The sequence below is a fragment of the Mugil cephalus genome, chromosome 9 (genome assembly GCF_022458985.1).
Source record: "Mugil cephalus isolate CIBA_MC_2020 chromosome 9, CIBA_Mcephalus_1.1, whole genome shotgun sequence".
Taxonomy (NCBI): Eukaryota; Metazoa; Chordata; class Actinopteri; order Mugiliformes; family Mugilidae; genus Mugil; species Mugil cephalus.
Window position 1 is genome coordinate 6,202,821 of NC_061778.1, and position 16,281 is coordinate 6,219,101.

The following is a 16,281-nucleotide window of genomic DNA, read 5'->3' on the forward strand; positions in this document are numbered from 1 at the left end:
GTAAAATGATGAGCTCAGATTCAATCAAAGGAGTCTATCTGTGTCAGTAATGAAGGAATTGGGACACTCGGAGCTGCAGGGTGAATGCAACCGGACTGGCATTTACCTGCTCTATTTATGGCGGGGCGGGCTCCCTTCAGGGCACAGAGTCTTTTTCCTCCAAAGGGCACATACTGCTGGTTGAGGGGTAAACTCTCAGTTTTGAGGAGCTGCCGGCGGTGCTTCTCCCTCAGGATGGAGTGGACCGTCTTCAGAAAATCTTTTCTGCTCTCTGGAGAGCTGAAGGAGATAGGAGGGCACGTTATCGGTTTGTCACTCAGCATTAGATAGCAGACAGGACTGTATCAGTGGCAGGCGAGCTCCCGATCCGCTGTGGAATTCAATCTAGTCAGTAGGAGAGATCCTCACCTACAGCACAGGTGAAACGTCCTCTCTGGCCTGCCCTCTGACTCTGACTTTGTGTGGACAATTTCACACACAGCAGAGCACTCGCCATCTAAGAGAGAAATTAACACCCACATGTTATCTAGTGTACAGAGCCAGGTGGTTAGACTGTCTGAAATAATACATTCATGGCATAGTTACCTGCATTAGCCAAAGATCTGACTTGAAGGGCATCGGTTGGAATCATGTGACGGAACCGGAAGGGGTCTTTTTCTTCTGAAGATACAGAGACTCGGTGGGAGCCACCCTTCAATCATTAATCAACAAAGAAGTTATGGTTATTTCCTAACGAAACTATCCATGTGAAACCTTTAATGTTGCCTTTAAGATGCCAAAACAAAATATGTTTGGTGCTGCGTATTGGGTGGAAACCTACCATTTTCTTCTTCTGTTTGGACCCCTCCTTGCACACAAAGACCACTGCTGTTTTGAACACTAAAATCATTGGAGAAGAAAAAGAAAACGTCAGTTATTACTTAAGACTTCAGTTGACTTGTCAAATTAACACACTGTCGAATCAAAGAAACGTTTGGTGTCCTGATTCCGTTCAGAATCAAGTAAAACCAAAATGACGACCTTGTGGTTTTACGCATCTGGCAACTTGTCAAGTGGGCGGACACCCATGTCTCCCTAGACTCATAACACTGTTAAAGACTCATTTAGTAAAGACACTGAAGGACTTTTATCACTGATCTTGAGGTTGTAAAAAGTGTTAGTGCGTCACTTGACTTATTGGACGTTTATGTGTTTAGTTTAGTCATGTCTTGCGTATGAATTCTTGAGTTACGGGGAAAAAAATGTGTTTTGAGAGATCCAATTAGCTTCGACCACACAGTTCAAATCAGTTTATCCTGGAGTTCAAATAAAAAGTTTGTGCCACAGAAATTGCTAAGATATCACTTTTTATAAGAACAGACGTACATTCAGATCAGTCTGCATAAGTACGGACAACCAGAAAACATAATGTCAGCTCAGGGAATGTATATATATATATATATATATATATATATATATATCTATTATTCCAACTGATTGAAACACACATGAATGGCATTATAAAACCACATTATAAAGCTTTGTGTTGTGTTGCTTATCTGCTCTTGTTTGTTGAATGAGTTCAGTGCTCAGCTCCATTACTCAGTCCGATTCATGTTAACACTTTAATCTTGTGAGTGAACCAAATATACGCCCAAACTGTTGCCTTTTTTTGAAGAACTGCAAGATTAGTCTCACAGTACACCTGACAGATGCCGTGCAGTTAATTTCACCTTTTTGTTTTGTCGATGTTAAATGTTTTAACAGAAGCGAATCAATTCTGATCACAGAGAGCGGAAGGCCTTTTTTCACACACCCCTCATACTAATTATACAATCATCATCATCCCTGACTTACCAAATGTCGCCAACTGGGGTTCTTTCTTCCATTTTCCCAAAGAGGCAGGCGGGTTGATCCAAGTCACGCTGTTGTGGAGCAGCAGGTCACCCATTGAAAGATCAGCAACCTGTTAATTGGCAAAATTTCAACAGTCACTCCATGTGTACCCTTTTGTAGAGCGAACGGAGAAAATGCCGTATTTGTGTAACGTACCTCTTTCTTTTCACTGCTCTGCTCGGTGATGAGCTGATCAAACACTGCTCCAAACTCCTCGTGGATCTTCTGCATCTCGTTGATGTGGCTGGCAACCTTGTTCATGGCTTTCATGGCAACTGTAGACAAACCAACACCGAGCTGAGTGGTTGTGGCTGTCTATGGATCCCCCAGATCCACAGCCAGAGCTGTTTGACGAGATCTTACCGTCTAGGTGGTAGTGTTCCTCGCTGTCTGGGTCCGTCAGAGAGTAGAGCTCCTTCAGGAGGAGGGGATACTTGAGCACCCTCTGTATGGGCTTGATCAGGTACGATTCCAAGGTTGAAGAGTGCTGTTGCTTGGGGTTCCGCTCATCCAGGAAGGCTTTGAAATCAGCGTCAGTTTTGGCTGGAATGAGCAAAAATAACACTCAATACAACTAATCTTTTTAACTTGTAGTTTGTGTAATTAACACATACATGCACTGCATAGTTCACTCAAGTATTCTTAGCTGTGGTCTCCAACTCACACTACTAAATATTGTTTCTCTTTGAAGCTGGATTCATTTTTGGACTAATAAAAACTTCCTGTGGTAAACGTGTCTTTCACGTTGTCTTGCCGTGGGAATGTACGGAAGCCCCAAGCGGCCATGTGTTCACATATTATTCTTTTTCCTTTTTCCCGTGAGTTAATTTCTTCCGTTTTCTTGAGATCTCAATTATTTATCTCAGGAAAACGACCTCCGTTTTCTTGAGATCTTGAGTTAATTATCTCGGGAAAACGTTTTTTAATAGCCTGAGGTAATAGGTCTACTGTAAGGTGAGCTGTTTGTTTTGTGCTTTATTGTGTGCGATTGGGGCCACATTTACACAAATCTGATCTTTGGGTGAAACAGCATAAATCTTGCCCAAGGTTCCTGCTTTTTTTTTCATTTGTGTGAACAGCCTCATATATACACGATGATGTCATCTCCCCAGTCTTGCCCCTCGCCCCCACGACCTTCTAGCCCCGACGATATTGACCCTTGTTGGGTGGCTAGGTCCAATATATACTGCTGCTTCACCACTAAAATGACTGTACGCAAGGGTGATGCACATGCTGTACCTCTTCTTCTTCTTTTTTTGGTCTCTAGCAGAAACATCGCCATGCACAGGCCTGGGATATGTACTACAGCTTTTCTACAACTAGTTGCAGTTTCACAATGAATTGACATTTACGGAGAAATACTCGACACAACGAGGAAGGAAACAAGGAACAAGGAAACCGGGTCATTTTCGTGCATGTGTGCGTGGCCTAGGTTTCTGGCGACATAAAGAAAACTAAGCTTTTTAATCCACAATAATTAAACAAATAACTCAAGAAATCAACTCGGTATCACAGGAAAACAGAGGAAATAATATGTATGAATGCATGGCCGCTTAGGGTTTCTGTAGACTGACATCAAGTGGACTTTCTATTTTTATCTAAGAGCAGGGGGCAGAAACAAATTCTGAAAAAAAAAGCAACAACTTTGTCTTAAAAGCTCCTCACCAACCCGTATGGCAGATAACCAGTTGACTCACTGAACGCAAATGCAGCAAACAATGCCATGCACTCAAGTCTTAAGGGGAGTGGGTGTACTAGCTAGAGGACAGACTGTTCGGCCCTGCTCATTATACATCATACGAAGTTGCACAGCTTTAGCCTCCAGCTTGAAAGTATGCAGGGGTCAGATGGTCAACAGCGTGGCTGACAAGTACGCAGAGCAGATTTATGGAGCCGTGCCGTTTATGGCAGATGGTTGATGGATAAATACATCCTCTCCTTTCTCCTTTGAGCTTCAGAGGAATGTCAACCCAGGCGCACATTTACTCACCCTTTACGAGGACCTTAGGGACTTTGGTGTGGCTGGCACAGAAAGCGCTGTAGATTTTAAAACGGTCTGCATAGTACAAGAAAGAACCTCCCAGCGAGAAGAGGATTTTCTGCGAGAAAGAGTTGCACAACCCACAGTTACAACATGTTCACAGGTGTTTCACATGCTTTTTAATGGTTATATCTTAGATGTTTTTTTTTTTCTTAGAACGTACCTTAAACTGATCCACTCTCTCCAGCTTCTCCAGATCTGGAACCAGTCTGGTCCCATCTTCAAGGGTCTTGAGAAACTCAACTTGGAACTCCACCATTTCTGGCAAGTTTCCAAAGAGTACGTCCAGCTGGAGGAGAAAGATGATTGAGCAATGTCAAAAAAATAAATAAATTAAAAAAATAAAATAAAATCTCCCCACTTTCTACAGAATCTTTGATTGTTCAAAATACTCCATTACTTGTGGTGACTTGCTAAAGTTGAAATGTGGAAATCCTCAAATTATAACACAACCAAATGAATTCCATTATTGCAAGTGCATGTACAACGTCTCTTCACTTTGCAAACCTCCCCTCCTCCTCCTCCTCCTCCTCCTCTGTCATCACCCACCCCTCATCCACAGCTACTCTCCGTGTGATTATGTAACCCACTTTTCTTTGAACATTTCAACAGTGCTGGCATTTAAAGGACAAGCTGTGTCTCAAAGGCTCACGGGTAATGTTTGACATACCTCATCCTGAGTGAGGAAGGTCTCTTTCTGCAGCGGGGTTAAGTATCTTCCAATGAGACAATTAAGATCCTGCAAGATAAGAGCGAATTGTGTTTGATTCGGGTCTGCCCCGTGTCACCGTGTGAAATACAGACATGGAAAAATACGCCGTATTTTACGTAAGGATTACGTATTTGGTACAAATAAACATGAGTGAGAGAACACGGTGGAAAACGTATACGTTTCAGCATGTATTTTAACAGAAAAGAGGAAAGGATCAGGTACCAGTTATTAAGTTATTGTGGCAACTTTTATCACACAAAAGTAAAAAGAGACTCTAAGGATCCCAGAGTGTTAATGCCCAAACTGCCGAAGTTAATTAGTAGCAGTAATATGTTTCAGAGATGAAAATATTGGGAACGTCAGTCAAAAGCTTGAAATAATTCTTACAATATGTGACCAGTAGGGGTAACAAGTACACTACTCCACATGACTAAGCACAGCAGCGGTTATCTTTTAATAGTTAATTTAAAGTTAATCCAGTATTTTGCCTTATTTCGTTAGAAATTGAACAGGAAGTCTGCAGCAACTACACCACACTAAGACACATCAAATGCACCCACATGTCTGGTGAACTCTGGGTAATTAGAACAAACCGCCCACGAAAAATCAAACTCCCCCCGAAGGTTGTGCAACACACCATCAGTCTTGCATAATGTGATTTCTCTTGTAAGTATAGCAGTGCCCCCCAATAAAATGTGGTATAACATTTTAGACAGCCTCGACATCATCCTATTATATACCATCTCTAACCTAGTTATTCCACTGAGCCGTATTTATACCGGGCAGAAAAAGATTAGGCAATATCCAGGCAAGGGCACAGCTGTGTCCCCCCTCATATCCCCTGGGACACTGAGATAAATATGGATTGGTCATGTGGAATAGGTAATGCGTAGAGCTAACGCAGCTCGAGACGGACCGAAAACACTGATCGATGGACAGGTGGACGCACGCACACTCGCAAAAAACACCATCTGCTTCTTACAAGTAAGATGAATGATACTGACTTTGACATAGGTGCGTTCGGTCTCCACGAGTTCACAGATGACTTTGCGGAGCTTGTCGGCGTCGGAGAGCTGTCGGGGAGTCGCGGGAGGCGGAAAGGGGGAGTCCGGGCTCGGCGAAGAGGACACACACTCCAAGGGATTCATATCATGGAGACTGCGGCAGAAAGCGGCGACCTGCTCCGTACTCTGCAAAAAAACAAAAAAAAAAAAGAGATGGATGAGTTTAAATCCTGGTCAAGGCTTGTGACTTCAAGCTGAAGTTATAAAAAGCAATAATAAAATATCAATCAGAGCAGGAGCAGCAGCAGCACCTCAAATGTTATCACGCGGGTGCCACTTGCTACCTCCTGATGTGCACAGGTTCATGACTGTGCACAGAATGAGCCTGGAAAGAGGCAGAGAGGGAGCTCTAAAAAAAAAAAAAAGTCTTTTGCACTAATTTGGTCTATTTTCAGTCTGTCATAACAATGACTTCCCACCTCCTTCTTGTTCACTCACATCCCTCTTTTCCCTGGTGTTTTCCTCCCACCGACGGATCGGTGGTGTAATGATTCATCTCTTTCACAGAATCAAAATATACAACACAACAGTGTCTGTCCACATACAGTATGGGTTGCCATGGCGACCAGCCCTGATGTGCATTAGACTATCATTTTGGACTAAAATAGACCCCCTCTCAGAGGCCGCATACATGGCTGAACTAATACTTTGTTCACAACAGGCAGCAACAGCTTCACCGGCAATAAAAGCAAAATGACATTTCGGCTTTTTTAGATCAATGCAAACAGGAAGCACAAAGAGCGCTATTCACATATTCATCAAAATCACGCGGCATCTTATGTGAAAAGTACATGACACAAAGATTAACTGGAAAAAGTTGCACAAAACACACAACAAAGGTGAGCCCTTGCAGATAAAGGCATCACTGAGTGAATAACAAAGTTTGTATTATAAGGACTTTTATGGGCTTGACAGGAGCAATTTATTCTCACACGCCTTTAGGTTCCTCTGGGAAATAATAATATCCCCTCCCCACAGCTGCAAGAGGTTGGAACACTATTATTTTAAGATCTCCTCCTTATCTCAAATAAAATATGACCCACTCACGGCCTACACATTGCATCAAAATGACTTTTTTTTTTTTATTTTGAAAGCATAAAAAGAAATGCACAAACTCAATTTCATACTTAATTTCTTTGGAAACGCTAAATTCAACCCGACAGATGACAGAAACACCCATAGCTTTGATGTTCTTTTCCATCATTCACCAAAATAAGATGGAAAAAAAAAAACTAGGCAAGTACAAAAATATATAACGAGGACATCTCGTTAGACCCAATGGCAGCCACGGCTCTTCTCGTGCAGCTTCGCAAATGACAGTGGTTATCGGCCCTGTTATCTAATCAAACTGGCATTCATATGTGAGGCACGACAGCCATTTGTCCCCCTTGACAATGTTCCCAAAATAATCAGGCGGCTCCCAGATCAACAGATGAACTAGGAGGTGCTGTAATTTCTGTAAATTTAAGGTCACAAAAGCATTTTACACCAAAGCAGCCGGTGGTAATTTCTTTCTCGTGGAAGAGCCGCAACATAGTAGAACACTGTAGAATCTGAAGATGTTTTAGTTACCCAGCAAATGCATGTGGCCAACCAAACCATCCTTTTTTTTTTTTTAATTAATTAATTTACTGCTGATTATATAAAGGGTCATGCGGATGAGAGGTTGAAGTTAATAGCTGCTCCTTTAGCATCCACAAAAACATGTGAGATGTCGCATAGCTCAAGTTTTACTCTTTACTATGAGTCCTTTGTATGTTTACCTGCATTATTTTAGCAGATGTTGTGGGATAGTAAATGTGCAGCTTAAACTGATGCACAAAAAAAAAAAAATAGAAAAACGTATATGCATGATAGGAACGTGACAAAAAAAGAAACCTGATTCTTCTTCATTTGTAAACTGAGCTTGTGCAGATGAATTGAGCCTAGTAAGACGGTCACACTCCAGTCATAGTCTTCACCATCTCGGCTAATTAACACCATGGCAGCTTTTGGTGCATGGGCAGTCATGACATGGTAAAAAGAAAGAACAGAGAAGGGGGAGGGATGATCAAAGCCTTCAGTATCACATTAAATGAACATTATGTAAATCAGAGACGTGGCTGCAATGGGTAAAAACTGTGCGATGCCAGAGACGATGGATCCCCTCAGCAACTGAAATATAGATTAAAAACATTTTCAAAGCATGAACCCACTGATGGAGCGGGGAGAAGATTGCGTGTCTACCCTCTGAATCTGACATAAGCTTGAGATCACAGCCACGAGGTGCCAAGAGGGAAAAGTCCCCCAACAGTCAATCACTACGACAGCGCTCACGGAGAGTAGTGGAGTGTCAAAGTCACGCAAAGTCCAAGTCGTCTGGGGTCGGACCCGCAGAGACCTGAGTTCCGCCGCGCTGTGCTTTATTTTGGCATCTCCAGTGATTATGGGGCAACTCTGCGACACAACAGTGACTCACAGCTTCCCGTCGCCCGGTCTGTCTGAAGCAGCCGAGAAGAGGCGTGAAAACAAAAGGTCTTTTTATCTAGTTTACATAGATAAGACGAGCACCATCGCCGCAGCAACGGGAGCAATCCGCGCGCAAAGAATAGAAATCACGGGAGGAATAATCTCACCAGATGAAGCATGTCATAGATGGAGTCTGAGGACCGCTTCCTGGTTTTGCTCCACTTCAGGACGGACATAGCCAAGCGCAGGTGGGCAGTCACTGTCAGTTTAAGTGCCAGAGAGAATGAGACTCCAGGCTTTGGAAAGAAAGTCTACACTGCGCCTCTCAAACACATTTCTCAGCCCTTTTGTCTCCCCGTTTGTAAAAAAAAAAAAAAAAGAGAAGGTGCTGTGGTGCTTGTTATGAAGGACGAGTGAAGCTGCTCAGCCTCCTCCTCTCCGCCCACCAGCACTTACAGCCTTCCAACTCTCCTTCCTTTTGCGCCTTCACAGTCTGCTGCAGCTCTGTCGCTGCTATTCTGCTGCTTTCTCTCCCTGCCCTTCTCTCTTCTTCTCCACAGGCTGGGCAAACTCAGCCACGCAGCGTGAGGGTGAAGATCTGGCCAACTCTAGCAGCATCGTAAATGAGTCTTGATAATCCTCCAGACCGCGAAGAGAAAGCAAACGAGCAGGGGGGTAAAAGAGCCTCCACCTCAAGGTTGCGGTGGAGCTCGATTGGCTGTGTAAGCGACACCGCAGTAGAATATAAATGCAGTATTCCAGGAAAAGGGGAGAGGAGAGCTGCAATGGAGTAGGCTACGGAGGGAGGGTGAACACAGAACTAAGGGAGGATGGAAAACGCAGAGTGCAATTTTTAGGGACGCGTTTAACAACAAATCAAATGAGGTATCGGCTCCCGTGATTAGGCCGCAAGCCCAGAAATGTCTCGGCGTCGGTGATGTTGTCACACGTTCAGATGTCCTCCATCTGCGGGGAGACTCTGCGACTTATTTAACGCCTGAATCCCGTGGCTTACTTTTCTAGTGGGTCTTCTTTCGCTCAAATTATTGACGGTTAGTCACGCTGCGATCCATTTGCCCTCAGAAAGTCGGCATTTCCGAGTTCTGAGTTGGAATCCTGAAGTCGGATTTTCTGCTCAGAAAGTCGCAGAATCCTCACTGGCCCCAAGGTGAGTTACCAAGATGGCTGCCCTGTGTGTATTCCATTTATTAGCACTTCTGATTAGTCTTTGTTGCATTAAATTGGTCTGACAGACAGTATTTTTCCATATATATATATATTTATATATATGTTGAAATGCTGTTGAAATAGTGTTTTCTTGTGTTATATGGGAACTACAAGTCCATGTTGCACTAACAATGGCTAAAAACCAAAACAGAGCCCAAGACCATCGTGGCAAACTGTGATTTCTATCAAGGCAGATGTGTTTTAATGCCTATGCCCCAAACTCTACCACCGTATTGTCGGTGTTGTTTCAAGTTTGCACTGACTGCAGGGACTTCTGTTACAACGGACGTCTCTTGATAAGCAGAAACACAACAAAATGCAGATCAGTTAGTGAATATTTGTATAATCTGACCATGTCTTTAATGCTTCTATACTGATTCACCAATTCAATCATACACAAAAACAACTAAAATGTCAGAATTTCCTTTCAACATCTATCATCAGAGGAAAGGAGAGAGAATCAACGTAACCACACTGAACAGCCACTATGATATAACGCTTCTTCTAATCATAACCTTATTTCTCTCATTTCCATTATGTAGTCTGTGCATGCCATCAATTATTACGCAAGCAATTAACTAGAATTGTTACAACATTTGATTAATCGCTGCCCATTAAGTAAGAGATTAAAGAGGGAGCAGATAAACAAGTAGTAGCGTCCGGATGTTGAAGGGCAAGTGGGATGACTGAGGATCTCACGCCGATCTTTGGAGTACTTCCAGTGAGCCCTTAATTTACGGCAGCGCAATGAGAAATAGTGAATTAATCAAGAGATAAACTTATCTAAAAGAACACATCGTGCTTTCACTCAGTATCTCGTTCAGTGGTCTTTTCCAAGGCTAAAGACTGCTTCTTTAACATCGCTGATATGTTTCCTTTTATAATTTGTGTCTGTGTTCATTTAAAACGAATACACCTCCAGACATTATCTGATCCTAAAAACCGTCACGTATAATCAAGCAATCAGGAGCTCAGTCAAAGACACGCATTGTCTCAGGTCTCCAGAAACTCTTCTTCAAGCAATGCAGGTGTATATTTATGTTCGGGTCCCTTTTGATTCCATTTATCATTTCAGGATTTATTTTTTTTTATTGAGAAGCAGAGAGACACTGCACCGCTTTCATAAACAAGATAAAATCAGCCAGTAACAGATGGTGACTCAAACTGTGGTGAAACAAAATGTCCACGAGTGCTTTTTTTCATAACAACGCAGAGCTGAGAGGGATGCTGTGAAGGACGAGGACGGGAAACGAGCACAGGAGCCGGGACGTTATCCACAGGGCGGTTCTGTCTGATGTCGTCTGCGCCGATAATCGGATGCCCGCGAAATGTCGATGACGACAATAACAAAATTGTGCTCTTACCTTTCTGCACTCGTCAAATTCGCTGAAGGCCTCGGAATCGTCGTCCAGGCTGTCTCCTGAGCTCTCCAGAAACAGTCCCACCCCATCGTCAAGGATTTCCTCTGCAACAAAGCCGTTTTACATGACCTCAGTGGAGATAGTAATAAATGCCATACCATTCTTTAAAGACCTTTTCAAACTTATCCACAAAGGGGAGCTGCAACACACTGTTTCGAGTTGCACGACTTCCTAATTAAGACCTTGTAGAGTCACGGTTTGCATAAATTTAACTGTAGGAGAAAGGCACTATTTAAAAATGAAACCTTCCTATTCTGCCTTTCTGATCCATTTAGTAGCCTTCAGGAAGTAAAGCCCTGAAGAGATTACATGTTGGGTGGGTTAGTAAACCTGACTGTGTTTTTTTATAGTTTAAAACATAGATCTATAACAGGGGGTCGGTGGCCCCTAGGGGTCAGCAGAGGTACTGCAGGGGGGAGTCGCAAAATCTTTGGTTGATTTGACAGTTTTTGTATATTTTTTTAAAATTTTCCCCCACAAAATTAAATTTATTTAAAAACACATTCACATGAATCCAACATATTTCAGTAAAGGGTTAAACAGAGGTAGAAGACATTAGGTAGGTTTACGCCACCCTGTGTTTCACATGTTTGAAATAAAAAAAAATACATATTTGAACCTGTGTATAATTTCAACAGCTTAATATTGAATGCAAAATGATGATAATAATGTATATTTATAAATAGCACTAGTTTAATATAGAACATATATAGTAGGTAGGGGGTCTGTACTTAATCTCTGCATCAGTTTGGGAGTCCTTGGTCTGAAAAACTGTTAAAGACCCCAACTTTAAAACATCCCGTGAACCTAATTAAACTTCTAAATTACCCGGCTTCAAATGAGTGATGGAAAGGTACTATTAAGGTGGGACAACTTGCAGGACCTTTACCTTGACTCTGGGAGAAGATGTCGGTGTAAAGATCTTCCTCTGCGTCCGAGCGCCGCGGCGGCAGGAAGCAGAGCTGGCGTCGTTCAACAGAGGGCAGCGTGTTGACCGTCAGAGCCAGCGAGGCTTGAGAGAACGCCGCCTTCATGTCTGAGAAATTGAGACTGTGCGAGTCCTTTCCGTTCAGCTGTAGTATTTCATCCCCTGCATTCAGACCTGGAAAGTAGGAACACGCTCAAGTTTGATTCAATTTACTACCTCTAATGCCTCGGTGCACTAGATAAACATTTGTTATTTCTCCTAGTAGGGGATTGTAAAAACTATTCATTTTACTTTACAGACTGGCCATTACATTCCCGATTGGAACATTAAGATAATAACAACCAAATTAAAAGTCAGAATACAACTCTGGAGGCTATTAGTTCCAGATCGGTTATTTCAGACTTGCAAGCATGAGTCCGCTCCCTGTGCTTTGCGAAGTGTCAGCTGCAGACACAGTTGTACATCTTACTGTTTGCAGCTCTACCCACACTGTGACAAACTCTAGCATGGTATTTTGATCACTCAGCAAGCTGGGGATCCACTGTAACGCTCAGCTATGGTCACATTCAGCGTCATCTCTCCTAAAGGCCAGTGAAAGGCAGTCTTATGATTATAGTAATCAACACCCTTAAGAACCGCTGCGTCCCCTTAAACCTTCCTTACCTGTTGAGTAAACACGCGCTAATGCATTTTTAAAGCAAAACGGGGAAAGAAAACACGTCTATTGACCTTGAAGAAGGGAGAAGACTGCTCTGATCTAAGAACATATGCAAGTGCACTGAAAAGCAGCTAATGCAACACTTATTGTTTTTATTTCCGTCCTCTAATTTTATCTCTTCTTCGCAGGCGCGAACGGCGTTTGAGAAGTTCTTTCGAAAAAGAAATCAAGCTTAATGAACCTTTAGCGAAGGCTAATCCCCCTGCCTTCACATCAGTGATGTAGAGCTGCTGTACTCCGTCCTCCTCCACCACTGAAATGGAAAAGCCTGAGGAGGGAAAAGAAAAGGATGAGAAGCATGAAAAGGAGGGGGGGGGGGACTTATATAAAGTACATTAGAAGGATTTGTGCAGTACGAATGGGAACGACTGGGTTGTTTGTAAGTCAAAGGAAAATCAGTTATTAGTCTTAAAACAATAGCAGCACTTATGAAATCTGTGACACTTGACTAGCAACACAAATTGCTCTTACCGTAACCAATCATGCATGATTCATCTCTGTCAAACTGGATTACTTTTGTGATTTTGGAGCAGAGCTCAATTTCTTTGTAAAGCTGTAAAGAACAAAAAGAAGTTATTATATAAATAATCACACGACAGCCTACTTTATTCTCGGTGCGGTGGGTGGGTGGGTTATTGACAGCGTGGAGAGGGGGCGGTAACACTCTGTATTCTCAGACAAAAGCCGCTCCGGCAGTCTCTGTGACGGATACGCTATGCTCTGTCATGATTGCATGATGTAAATACAGATATTGCTTATTAAGCCTCTCCGTCAATGTGTGTTTTTTTCCCAGCCGTGGCATTCCTCATTCACTTCATGGCCTTTTCTACAAATCTGTTTTTTGACCTTTGCAGTCTCGAAAAGTGCGGCGGAGGAGGAATAAGTGTTCGCGCAGGCAGTTGCATACCAAGTCGCATATGTCTTCCTCTGGTTTGGGAATGTAGTATTGCACTTGGTTTTCGATAAGGAATTTGAGTCGCAAGTAGTGTTTGGTGGGGTCAATGTGATGAGCCTGTGGAATGAGAGCAAAAAAGAGACAGAGGATATCAGAATAATTAACGAGGCGTCCGTCAGACAATAACTGTAGTCCTCAGCGTGCATCTTCGAGAACATGTCTTTGTGATGTAAAAAGCGCCTTCAGGTCAAGCGAGCCTTAGGAGCCGTTACCTTGCAGATGGTTTCGAGAACACACAGTGCAGACTCCCCTGGCTGGATGATGGTTAGGACAGGCTGGTCATTTGGCAGACACACCCAGGAGGGAGTCAGGTGGTCGGGGACCCAGATGTCGCTGTCTGTGCTCGGCCGTGGAAGGCTCTTCACGGTGCCCTCCTCGCTTTTCTTTGAACGGTGACATTAAAGAATGTAAAAAACAAAACTTTACAGTGCAAACCTTCAATTGACCAAACTCAAGTAATAATCATAACATAAATGCACATTTGCTTAAAAGAAACAAACAACAAATTAAAACCTCTAATGTGCCTGACTCATAGCTGTAACCTCTGGGCTCCTGTTCTACCTCTTACTCAGGATAAATACAGGGTTAATATTTCTACTGACTGTAGATTTAGTAAATTACCACTCGTGTTTGACCTACTCATTACTGACAAATATGTGCAAACAGATAATGAATGATTCGGACTTACTGTGTTTTCCTTTGCAGCGTTAACATAAATGCCATCGACGGGCTTTTTCACAGATTCTTCACCATCAGCAAAGACCTGTAGGGGGGAGAAATAGTAGACACGCATTGAGCAGAATGATTGTGGGGGATAAAAGGAAACGAACGCTGGCAAACAAGTGATGTGACACAGGGAGACTTCATGTACCTGGCTGACAGTTGGGTGGGCTTTTGTCTTTTTCTTTGAGGTAGTGTCCAGACCCCACAGGGAAGAGAACCTGCTCTTTCGCTTGCTGCAGGAACGAGACATGGCCTGCGTTCGGCGCCTCACTCCGGTCTCCGTGCGAGCTGCCACCTGCAAAAACGTATCGCGCTCAGTCAGGGATGAGACAGATTAAATGAGACGTAGACAGCAACAATCTGTTTGACCTCACGTCACGGTACATTTTACAGCCGTGAGTGGCAGCCACTGATGAGTTAATACACCATGAGATAAAAAGAAAATGTCCTTAAAGGGAGGAATGTTTATGCAGAATGAGAACTGTACAAACATTTGATATATAGATGTGTAGGTTTTCTGTGAGATTATACATTTCTCTGACTGATCTAAAGGCTAGTTCTGCTGTATGGTGATTACATTGTTATGTTATTGAATAAAGTCTGCATGTGACTTTAGTACTAAAATCATGTAAGGACATAAGGACATAAGTATTAAAATCACCTGAAAATGAATAAAAACCAACATTTTAAGTTGCTCATCCATAAAGAACGAGTCAAAAATATGCTGAATTAGGCATTGTAACAGTACTAGTAGCAGGTTCTACACTTAACACGAAGCACTCGTGTATTTGGTCCCATTTCGTGGCCCTTTTTTTGGACGCAGTGCTGATACAGCTATTCATGAACGTGGAGGAGTGAAAGTGTAGGAGAGCTCTTAGCAGTTTTAGCCGTGCGCTAGAAACGGTCTCTTTTTAGATATCTCAAACACCCACCGGCTCTGCGGACCTGCGTTGGCTGTAGTGAGGGTACGGGTACCTCAGTGATCTGCGAACACATCTCTAAAAATCCAATCGATGTTTTCCTCTACTACTCTACGCTGCTTTTTTTAAGTGTGTAACATCGTGTGCCCAAACAGGTGCCCTGTGTACGATCCTCACTCCAAAATAGCAGCCGTTGTGTGAAAACCATAGTTTGACAAGTACTTTAGTTTCTGGAATCAATTGCCTGGCAAGGAGAGTCACCGGGTGTACTCAGAAATGCCAAAGCATATTTTAAGTCAGATGCATTCTGTTGCTCCACTTATAATCAAAGAACATTTATAGTATTATAGTATAAATACAGAGGCAGCACCTTAGATTTTATAGATCTGCTCTGATGTGATAATATAGAAGTATATGTGAGTTAGACATTGGTATCACATCTAAGGTTTCTGTTCCAGCTAAATGCATACAAATGTAAATGCATGAAAACTTATAATGTCCAAATTAAATATAGGTATTTGATAGACTTTATGATGCAAAGAGACAATATTTACCAGAGCATGGAACGAAGACACTGAGAATATACCCAGTCGGCCCATTGCCAGCTTGGTGGGGCGAGAAGCGAACGCTAGGAGGCGTTTGGGGTTGGGCAGCTCTCCTCCTTGCAGGCTGGCCAGGTAGCACCGGAAACGAAACAGATCCATGTGAAACTGCTCCAGGTTCTGCTCCCAAAGGAAAATCTGCAGGGTGAGAGGGACGCAACGACACATCCAGTTAATTGTTCCTCACCAAGTCTCTTCTTGTGTTTGTCCACTTCAGACCAAGATGGAGCACCTCCTCTCTTCCACAGAAGCTCTGTTTGCAATTTGCTCAAAGTGTTGCCAACCTGCGCTCTCCATGCCTAATGGTTTGATGTTTACTGGGGCAGTAGACCAGGACATTGTGATTATTCACTGGGCTGTCCCCTCCCAGTCACGGTCCTGCACTGGTGCTTGGAAGAGGTGGCCAGCACCATGGTAAAGGGGCTCTGTATTACATCCAAGTAGCCAAGAGACGAGAAATAAACAATGGTGCACATTCCACTGGCAGATAGAGGATGGGAGCGTTTCAGCTTTCTAAGGAGCAGTGCTATATGCATTGAACTCTGCACAATTTGAAACCTGACACTGCCAAACAGAACAGCTCCAACTAGGCACTACCTAACTGACTAAACAAAGGCCATTTGATCTCCCCTCTCTTTAAGCAGAAG

The 16,281-nt window shown here is 43.0% G+C and overlaps 1 protein-coding gene across 2 annotated transcripts in view; it reads right to left on the reverse strand.

The window, feature by feature from the left end:
• LOC125013167 (rho guanine nucleotide exchange factor TIAM1-like) overlaps positions 1–16,281 on the reverse strand; it is a 38,779-nt gene that overhangs the window by 1,947 nt on the left and 20,551 nt on the right. For both annotated transcript variants that reach the window (XM_047593553.1, XM_047593552.1), the window contains exons 7-26: positions 15,587–15,772; positions 14,261–14,407; positions 14,078–14,152; positions 13,602–13,772; positions 13,342–13,446; positions 12,906–12,987; positions 12,616–12,702; positions 11,678–11,890; positions 10,732–10,832; positions 5,633–5,818; positions 4,587–4,655; positions 4,080–4,205; positions 3,866–3,974; positions 2,239–2,418; positions 2,032–2,150; positions 1,837–1,945; positions 821–879; positions 586–691; positions 409–496; positions 107–279 (exon numbers count right to left, since the gene is read on the reverse strand). In XM_047593553.1, the coding sequence (XP_047449509.1) occupies positions 107–279; positions 409–496; positions 586–691; positions 821–879; positions 1,837–1,945; positions 2,032–2,150; positions 2,239–2,418; positions 3,866–3,974; positions 4,080–4,205; positions 4,587–4,655; positions 5,633–5,818; positions 10,732–10,832; positions 11,678–11,890; positions 12,616–12,702; positions 12,906–12,987; positions 13,342–13,446; positions 13,602–13,772; positions 14,078–14,152; positions 14,261–14,407; positions 15,587–15,772 (2,491 nt within the window). The remainder of the gene's footprint in view (positions 1–106; positions 280–408; positions 497–585; positions 692–820; positions 880–1,836; positions 1,946–2,031; positions 2,151–2,238; positions 2,419–3,865; positions 3,975–4,079; positions 4,206–4,586; positions 4,656–5,632; positions 5,819–10,731; positions 10,833–11,677; positions 11,891–12,615; positions 12,703–12,905; positions 12,988–13,341; positions 13,447–13,601; positions 13,773–14,077; positions 14,153–14,260; positions 14,408–15,586; positions 15,773–16,281) is intronic.